The sequence below is a fragment of the Myotis davidii genome, unplaced genomic scaffold, assembly GCF_000327345.1.
Source record: "Myotis davidii unplaced genomic scaffold, ASM32734v1 scaffold570, whole genome shotgun sequence".
NCBI classification, from domain to species: domain Eukaryota; kingdom Metazoa; phylum Chordata; class Mammalia; order Chiroptera; family Vespertilionidae; genus Myotis; species Myotis davidii.
The window spans coordinates 2,873,332-2,882,966 of NW_006283631.1; the positions used below are offsets into that span (position 1 = coordinate 2,873,332).

At 39.0% G+C, this 9,635-nt stretch overlaps 1 protein-coding gene across 3 annotated transcripts in view; it reads right to left on the bottom strand.

The window, feature by feature from the left end:
* The window catches only part of MFSD1 (major facilitator superfamily domain containing 1), a 21,756-nt gene that overhangs the window by 4,372 nt on the left and 7,749 nt on the right, over positions 1-9,635 (bottom strand). For all 3 annotated transcript variants that reach the window (XM_006753818.2, XM_015565536.1, XM_015565534.1), the window contains 8 exons: positions 8,825-8,933; positions 7,431-7,533; positions 5,388-5,486; positions 4,858-4,969; positions 3,870-3,926; positions 3,371-3,527; positions 1,986-2,083; positions 1,339-1,451 (listed from right to left, as the gene is read on the bottom strand). In XM_006753818.2, coding sequence (XP_006753881.1) covers positions 1,339-1,451; positions 1,986-2,083; positions 3,371-3,527; positions 3,870-3,926; positions 4,858-4,969; positions 5,388-5,486; positions 7,431-7,533; positions 8,825-8,933 — 848 coding nt within the window. The remainder of the gene's footprint in view (positions 1-1,338; positions 1,452-1,985; positions 2,084-3,370; positions 3,528-3,869; positions 3,927-4,857; positions 4,970-5,387; positions 5,487-7,430; positions 7,534-8,824; positions 8,934-9,635) is intronic.

Here is a 9,635-nt window from a genome sequence, read left to right on the forward strand (position 1 = left end):
GGTTAGGGGGGAGAGATAGGTCTGAAAATACCATGTCCATTTTACAAATTAATCAAACATTAGGATGTGGTCATTAGACTCCCAGAAGCCCAGAGCCAGCTCATACGTCAGAAAGTCAGATGCCTGTTTTTTTACCTTAACAGGTAAGGCCCACTTAGTTTATTTAAAATTAACATGGCAACAATGATGTGCTATTTGGTTTGGGAACCGAGTAATATGAAACTGAAGCTTGAAATTAAACCATATGTTGCAGCATTAAAAGTAGACAAAAACAGCCCTAGCTGGTTTGACTCAGTGGATAGAACATCGGTCTGTGGACTGAAGGGTCCTACATTCAATTCTAGTCAAGGGCACATGCCCAGTTTGTGGGCTCGATCCCCAGTAGGGGGGGCGGGGACAAGCAGAAGGCAGCCAATCAACTGGCTCTCATCACTGATGTTTGTATCTCTCCATCCCTCTCCCTTCCTCTCTGAAATCAATAAAAATATATTTAGTTTTAAAAAAATAGACAAAAACACTTTCATGACTGGTTTTTAAACTCTTAAACACTTTCTTAAAACAAATAAAGCTTTTTTTTAAATTTCGTTGCTTATTTCTAAAATATGAGATAAAATGTATTCAGGCTATATTCATAAGCATTTCTCTGCAAACACCATACTTCAAGTATAGATAGTCATTATTCCCTGTAAATGAAAACGAACCCTGATAATATCTTCACTGGGATTTGCCTCTTTAAATACATGTTATCAAAGTATAAAAGGCATCTTAATATATTATATGAGAATTTTTTTCAGATGAACACAATTTGTGTATGTGAAGACAATCAAAGGAAAAATGCTGGTTCATTTTTATAGTTTTCAACTGTATTCTAACACATGCTATTTTTAACCAACAAATCATTACAGGTAAAAATTACATAAAAGGGCTAAGAATAAAAATAATTTAAACTGCCTGATGAATTAACCCTGAGCACACCTAAATCACACATACATCCATATAGTCACACCTAGGACCCTTCAAAGGATTCTACTTTAAAGGGAGTAAAATTCTTTTTAATGTAAATATTTAAAACAGAAGATAACACATATTCTACTGCTGCCTTTAAGAATAGGAATCTCCTGAAAAATGCCTGTGAGTCTTCAGAGACTACAAAGTCACCAGCGGGAAGCTGCTCTGATGCACAGGCTAAGAATCAGGCAAACCTGAGAGCTGCATCTTAGATATTTGATTTAAAAGAAGGGAAAACAGAAAGTAACAGTAACACCTAAAAGCGGAAATAACAACATTCTGCTACATACTACAAGAAAGTAAACAAATGTTGCCACATGGCACACTTACAAGACACACAGGCAATGAAGAAAACTTCTAAAAACAAATATCCCCGAGTATCCAGTATCATGCCAGCAAGGATAGAAATGATCGCCAGACCAAGATTCTGAATGGACTGCATGCTGAAATCGAAGGAATATAAAAACACATTTCAATTTCAAGTCTTCAGAGAGGAACAATTCACTATAAATATCAACATCTACAAACAACATGGTATTAGTGTTGAGACATTTTCAACCAGGGATTTTTTTAAATTCCATGACTGTTTCCTCTACTAAACTTCATGCTCAAAGGTAGGGGAGCTTGCCTTATTAAGTGCACTATGAACTCAAAACCAAGTGAATACCAACCTCCTACTGCTTTGTGGGTCAGAAACCAGAACTCAACTTCTCACTAGAAACCCTCAGATACACAGGCAGTGGGGTGGTAATGGCAGCAATTACCTCTCCGGGTTAGCTCACCTCCCGCTCCCTTGCTGGACCATTTTCGTTGCTCCAGGTTAAACATAAACAGATTAACTGAATTTTTTAGTTATTTCCAGGTTTAGAGCTGTCCCAGAAGCCTAAAGACGACTAGATTCAGGAGACCTGGAGTTTCATATGATAATAAGTTGGTACAGCAGAGAGACATCACATGATTCCCGGTGCAATACTTACAAGCCGTATGCAGTTCCCAGTTGATGTTCAGGAACTACAAACGCCACCATTGGCCACAATGCGCAGGCAAGCAATGAATAGGAGAGTCCCAGGAGACTCTATAGAAAGTGATACAGAAAAGGGTAAAAGTCTTATACTAACCAAAGTGACTTTCCTTTGACGCAGATTAGCAAGAGTGGCATATTAGCTAACATATGAATCTTCATGCAAATGTTATTGTAATCAGGTTAAAACTCATATTTAATCCAAAAATGCCCTGGCCCTCCCTTAGAAGTATCCCTCTAGTGAGAAAATACATGCACACTGTCTTAATCACATTACTTATAGATATACATAACTGCCTGGGCCCAGGGCACAGTCAAGAACCAAGAAAGAAAACAAAGCTAATTTGTAAAAAATTGTTGCCAATGTTATAGACAAGCTAATTTTCCAATATTTATTAGGAATCTCAAGTTAAACAACCAAGGCAACATCATTTTTCTTCAATTAAAAAGGGAACTTTGTCATTTAAATTAAAATAAGAGTTATACTTATCATGTGAGTAAAGATTAAAATAATGCCAATATCCAACAATGACAAGAACACTAAAAACAAATACATTCTTATATTACTGATAGAGCTCTACTGAATGTCTACCAAGATGTTAACTGTGCAAAGTCTCTACTATAGCATTTCTACTTCTAGGAACCTGTCCTACAGAATTCTCACCTAGTGCACAGCGGCAAAAGTAAGTTTACAATTGTGAGTGCACGAAACAGAGTTTACTCTTGTATTATTATTTAATTATTGTATTATTTTCCATAAGAACAACTGTAATCCTACTTTTGCCCCGCCATATGTATATATATATTTTTTTTTTTCAAGATATTCTTTTATTACAGGAAAGGAAAACAGCACTTCACCCTGTGGTCTTAAAAATGACACTCTGAAGAACAATCACAAAAATTTGATGAATTCCTTATCACTTTTTGACCTGCTAAATGTCAAAGACAAAAGGATGTGAAATCATGGATATTGGGCCGATAGTTGTGGGGGTTTTTTTGCCACCTATAATGGAAGGACAACTTTTCATGAAGTACAGAAAAATAGATGGAACTAATAAGCACTTTGGCTTTCAAAAGACTATTTTATTTCAGATACTATTTTGGCATTGAGGTTACCCTATTAAATAAATCAAATGAAATTAAAAATACCCAATGCATTAGTAATTAATATTTATGCACTTTAAAAATACTAGTAGTTATTTTGTAGACACTGAAATCAACTCATTGTTTTCCCCACTGTCACAAAGCACTGCTATCAGAGGAGCTGAGTGGCTCCTGACATGCGATTTACAGGGTCCTCCCTGAAGCCCCGAGCCCCCCAGGTGTGAAAAGCCACATTACCATAGCAATCCACGGGTTCCACAGCGTGAAGGCCAGCAGCATGTGGGAAGCAAGGGTGGTCACCACTGCACACAGAACCCAGATGATGTTCTTCCCTGTTTTATCCACCATGAGCCCAAATATTGGGGACATGGGAGCTGATATGACATACACAACACTGCCCAGAGAATATAAAAGGTATTATTTAATGAAATGTATCCCAGCTACAAAAAAAAAAAAAATCCAAGTCCCTAAATCCATTAGGCAAAGCAAATCCTAGCACATTTAGTTTAATAATCTTCTAAAATGGTCGTTGGTAAATAGGAATATAAAGATATAAAGAGTGGTCCAACACTTCTTTGGTTTTCCATTAATGCAAAGATGGCCACCCAGGATCAAGTCCCAATTTAATTGTGATTTCACACTGTGGATGTTACATCACATATGTCTTATAACATTCGGTTATAATTAAAGACCCACACTAGGCACACAATAAGCACTTAAAGAATTAATGAAATACCTGTTAATAGCACTTGCTGCCTGGGAAGAAAATCCAAATTTCTCTATAAAGAACACTCTAAAATAAGGAGAGAGAAATAAGCACTTTAGGGAACTGCTCTGTTTTCTGTTTTGTTTTTGAATAAAGGCAGAATAAAAACTGAATACAATAATTCTAAGTTTAGTCAACTTTTTCATCTTGATACTATTTTCCCACCTTATTTGAAATTATTCACATTCAAGTAACTGGCTAAAACTTTAGGGTTTATATAAATATTTCACTGACTAAATAAAATATACTGATGCCTATTTTTTCACCTATTTATATATACTGCAAATGGTACACACAAATGTTCAGAAAACCAATGCACTACCACAGGGGATTAAGAGAGCTTCTTTTCTGTAAAAGCTGCACTGACCAGGTTTTTTGCTATATAATGCATAGGGTTCTTGTCTCAAATTATTTAGAATTACAGCCTGAATTTTAAGGATTTTATTACAAACACACACACCCATAAACACATTCGCACTCACACACTGTTCTGTTTAAGCAGTTGCCAAAGAAAAAAGACAGAGAGGTAGAAGATGAAGCAAGAAAAATTTGATTTGAATCCTGAATTTGAATGTGGAGGAATTACAGTCCTAAGAAATAAAAATATGCCCAATCACTATAAGCCAGTATGCTGTCTCCATTCTCAATAAGCTTCCTAACCAAGGAATAAAGAGGAAATTTCAAAAAATCTAACCTAAAATCAAGCAGTAAAATAAACCAGTATTTTGAATCAAAAACTGTTATTAGGTATTTCTTCAAAAAATATTAAAAATATATTAAACAATACTAAACCTTAAGCTAAGAAAATCAGTTGTATCCCAGGATATGAAACAATTTCTGTGTATATATATAAACTATAAGCAGAGAAGCAAGATTAACAGCCTAAACAATTACATTTATGTGATTGGAATCTCATTATAACTTAGTCAGCAGAAGTGGAATGCTAGAGAATACTCACTTCCCCAGTCCGATGAAAGGGAATACCGCCACATAATAGAAGACACAGATGATAAATATGAGCCACAAGGGCAAGGAGAAGTCCTTCACATCCGTCAGCTTAATAACTTCACCTTAGACAAGAAAGGGAAGAGGCATCAGTATAATTTCACATAACAAGTCAAGATCATTTTTTATTGATCATGTGATTAACTTCTGCAATTAAGTCAAAAAATTTTCTCAGTAAATAACTGGGACATAGTTTCTGGGATAACTTAAAAAGACATGAGAAAAAGCAAAACCTAAGATTAGTATCTACCTACCTAATGATGAGAAATACTTGTCATTTTGCAAATACACAAAGAACATATAAGGGGGAACATGTCCCCCAAAATTTAGACAAATAGAAATAGATTTGGAAATAAGAGATCAAAAGACATGTTTTAAGCCTCACTGGGTTTAAAACACTGCATTAGCAACTTGCATAATTGTACATTATTTCAAAAAGGCCATAATTCCCCAAAGTCCCACTCTTCTTGCATTGAGACTCACCTGTTTTTCCTTGTTCTTTATGAAGAATTCTTTCTGCTCTCTGATCCAAGTAAGCAAGGACCAAGGCACAAATTAGTGAAAGAATACAGGTTATACCCCCTGTAATTTAAAAAAGAGAGAGAGAGAGAGAGATTTTTAAAAGCGAGCCAGACTGAAGGTTCCTTAAAACACAGCACATCACATTAACAGCCGAAAAACTTAGCAACCAAAGGGGATAGTATTTCAATACATGTAAGAAAAGCCCACAATTACAAGTGAGGAGAGAAGGAAGGGAAGAGCATGTGGTAAGCATTCAAAAAACAGTAGTCACTATTACTATATTATTTCCCAGTAGAAGGTTGGAGAATAGATGGAAAAGATTAGAACAAACTAGTCCACTCTTCTAATACAGAATACAAATGGAAGAAAGCTAGCAAGCTAGTCCTACTTTCTTAATTCAGTCTAAGCACCAATTTTTAACGGATGTCGGGGGAGGGGAAGGGGGGGTTATAAAAGCAAAGTCTGATTCTGTGATCACCTCATCTTCCTTCTGATTCCTTCCCAAAGTCCCTCACCCTTGCTCCTAACCTCTGGCAGCCTGGGGGCCCCACCTTCCCACACACAGACTCTCTTTCCTATGCATATTCAGCATTACTCACTAACACTGACCTCATATTACTACTGTAAATCAGATAATTAATCACGTTTACACTTGTCAAGAATTTTAAAAAGAAGCTTAGTGGCTCCGGCCGGGTGGCTCAGTTAGTTGAGTATTGTCCCATACACCAAAAAGGTTGCACGTTCGATTCCCGGTCAGGGCACATTCCTAGGTTTCAGGTTCCACATATGGGAAGCAACTGATCCATGTTTCTCTCTTTATCTCTCTCTCTCTCCCTCCCTCCGTCCTCTCTCCATATATATAAAATCAGTAAATATATTCTCATGTGAGGATTTAAAAAAAATAAAAGTTTAGTAAAATAAATGCATCTTTAACTGGCTGACATATGGTCCAGCTGAAAAACTGCTGAAATGACAGACAGTAGGCATTGGGTCTGTTTCTGCCACTAACAAGCTGAGTGATCTTAGACACAGAACTTAACCTCTCTGGGCTCAAACTTTCCAAACTGTAAAATAAGAGACTTTGATTCATAACGGCACAGGTCTTTTCTGGCTCAAAAATTCTTTAACATTCTCAAACTCTCCATCATGGAGGGAACTAGAAGAAATACTAAAGAGCATTTAGAGTAAGAAAGAGGGTTTAAGTAAGGCAAAGGATTTGAGGAGACGTGGGAGGAGGAGGAGTCTCGAGGTACGAGTCTCCTGTTTAGGATTACCACTCCACTGTCCTCTTCTTACCAGGCTGTATCAAGGAAACCTAAGGAATGAAAGATGGCACAGGGCATTCACCCCCCCTCACAGGTCACTCAAGGGCTCTGTAAGCAGCCCTTGTCACATCATGGGGCTCAGGTAGACAAGTTCACTGCTCTGAGAAAAAGCACGGGTGGTGGAATCCATTCGCTTCCCAGTGGCCCGCCCAGCCATCAGCAGGTGGCGCCTCAGCTAAGAGGACTTAGGGCCAGGAGGAACCTGTACAGTTCTGGCCCAATACCCGCAATCTCACAGAGAAGAAAAATGAGGCACAGAGGTTACCTTCCTTGTCCAGGGTGACTGACCTGTCAGAGCCAGGACTAGAACCCAGGCTCCTGACCCCCAACTTAGTGGATTTCCCACCACACTGTATCATCTCTACAAAATCTAAGCTCTACATTTCTAAATTCCTGATGGTTTCAGAGTTTTCACATACATGCTCTCAGTTAATCATCAGGACAATGCTAAGTAGACAAGTATAGGACAAGATCCTCCTTTTCTTTAAGAACATAGACATGAAACCAAAAGCATGAATGCCTTGCTGTATCTAATCAGGTCAAGTAACTCATGAATTGTGCGGGCAAAATGATAACCAACGTGGTCTAACCCAGATCCCAGGGTTCCGTCCTCTCTGCCGCGATACTTCCTATGACGTGTTCAGAGGAGACAGAACGTGGGACATCAGGATTCACTAACCAATCATAAGTGTGACTCCAAGGGTTGTGTGACCAGCAGAACCCAACGAAGCTTCAACCTTGGAATACAGCCATCCCATGAGGTTCATGTTTACTGTACTTCCCTGCAAGAGAGGGGGAAAAAATCAACCTATATCTTCTATATCGCCCTGCCTTGTTCAAAACCTAGGATGTGAGGTGGCTTAGAGAATAGATATATAGGACTCAGATTAAACAGATGTAAATTTGTTAAAAAACATTAGAAAGGAAAAAATTAAAGCCACAGATGAGATTACTACACGCCAAAAAATACCAATTTATAGAAAATGCCTAGTATTCAAAATAGCACAGTACATTTGTAACTTCCTAGTAGCCTAAACAAAAAATGAAACTCAAGTTACAAAATTCACAGGGAACTGATGACAAAAAAAAACCTTAACTCAGAAAAAGCACAGCTCTTCCTGGAATTGACATCTGAAAAAGAATGCGTCTTCTCATTGTCCATAAGAAGATGGTAAAAGTTATAGACAACATCCTCATTCGTTTATTCATTCATGTAGCAATTACTGAGCCCTAATTTTATGTCAGTCACTGTTCTAGGTATCAGAAAAACCGTAAGGAACAGAACAAAAAATAAATTTTAGCTCTCATAGGGCTTACGCTTTAGTGGGGTGGGTAGAAGAGGTAAACTATATAGTACATTAAATAGTGCTTAAAAATGCTTGAGAAAAAGGGGGAACATATAAAACAGGGAAGGAGAATATAAAGAAGTGGAAGCCTCCCTGAGAATGTGACTTTGGAGTGAAAGCCTGAAGGAAGTTAGCTGTGAGGACATCTGGGGGAACAGCAATCTAGGCATAAGGAACAGCCAACCACAGGAAATGAGCCTGTCTGACTAAGAATTCAAGAGCTGTCTTCATAAGCAAAATGCTGGTGTGCAGCAAGGAGGTAGACATTAACTACAGAGGGAAAGTTTGGAGCAATTGGTAAAAGCTACTTGTGCAGGCAGAGTCACCTCTATGTGAACTTGAACTTCATAAAGTTAACTGAGGTCGATGGGCTGCCCCATCACACAGTGAGCTTCCATCACTGAAAACAGGCAAGCAGAGCCAGGAGATGACCGTATGTGAAGACTTTCATAGCAGGGATGCCCAAATGGATAAGACATTAGAGCATGAAATCTGCAAAGATCCATTCCACTGCTCAGCTTCTCTGAACTAATGAATGTTCATTTAGCCACGTTAGACTGTTTCTAAGGGAAATAAGGTACATGCTATACTGTGGTCTAGAGAAATACATTAAAAAATCAATACCTAATCTGTCATACACGACCCTTCATCTTATAATTTTTAAGCGATCCCTGTGATATTCAATCCTGTGCTTCCTATTTGGCTTCATTAGGTTTGCCGTACTTACAATTCTAGCCATGCTAAGTTGGAGTCCAAACACCAGGTTCAGTTCTTTGCCTTTAAACCAACTCACAGCATACGTATTCTGGGCAACTGCTAAGGACTCCCCACCAATCCTAAAAGTGGGGAAAGGAAGAAAAGTCAAGCTTTTGAAGAAAAACCACAGTCAGCAGCAGCAGGTTTAAAGCTCTGACACCCCTCTAACTGAAGATGGTAAAAGCTATAGATGGTGGTGTCGCTGCCTCCTCCCCTGAATCCACCATAGACTGTGGTAAATGTAACACTGTGTGACCCAAGACTGGGTCAGAGAAGATGAATCTGCTTTTTCATCAAACACTCGCACATGGAGCCCTGAGCCATCCTGTAACAAGTCCAACTACCCTGAGTTCACCATGCGGTGAGAGAGCCACGCCATGCTACACGGAGAGGCCACCCTCAGGCACTGCAGCCGGCAGTGCAAGTCTTCAAGTCGCCCCAGCCAGGTGCCAGCCAAGTGAATCAACGAGCTCTCAGATGACTCCAGCCCGGAGCCATCCATGCAGCTTTCCAGCTGAGGCTCCAGGCAGCAGGTGCACAGACAAGCTGTCCACGCTGTACCCTGTCCAAATTCCTGACCCACACAGTCCACTGCGAAACTTCGGGGAACCTGATGTGCTGCAATAATAACCATGACAGGCAAGAAAAGGACTCTGGGTTACCGCATGACCATCTGTGCGACATAAAAATGTTCGTGTGAAGCCCTGGCTGGTTTGACTCAGGAATTCTAAAAAGAGAAAGAGGTAGAGGACTTCTCCAGGAGAAACTTCTCTCCACACAAG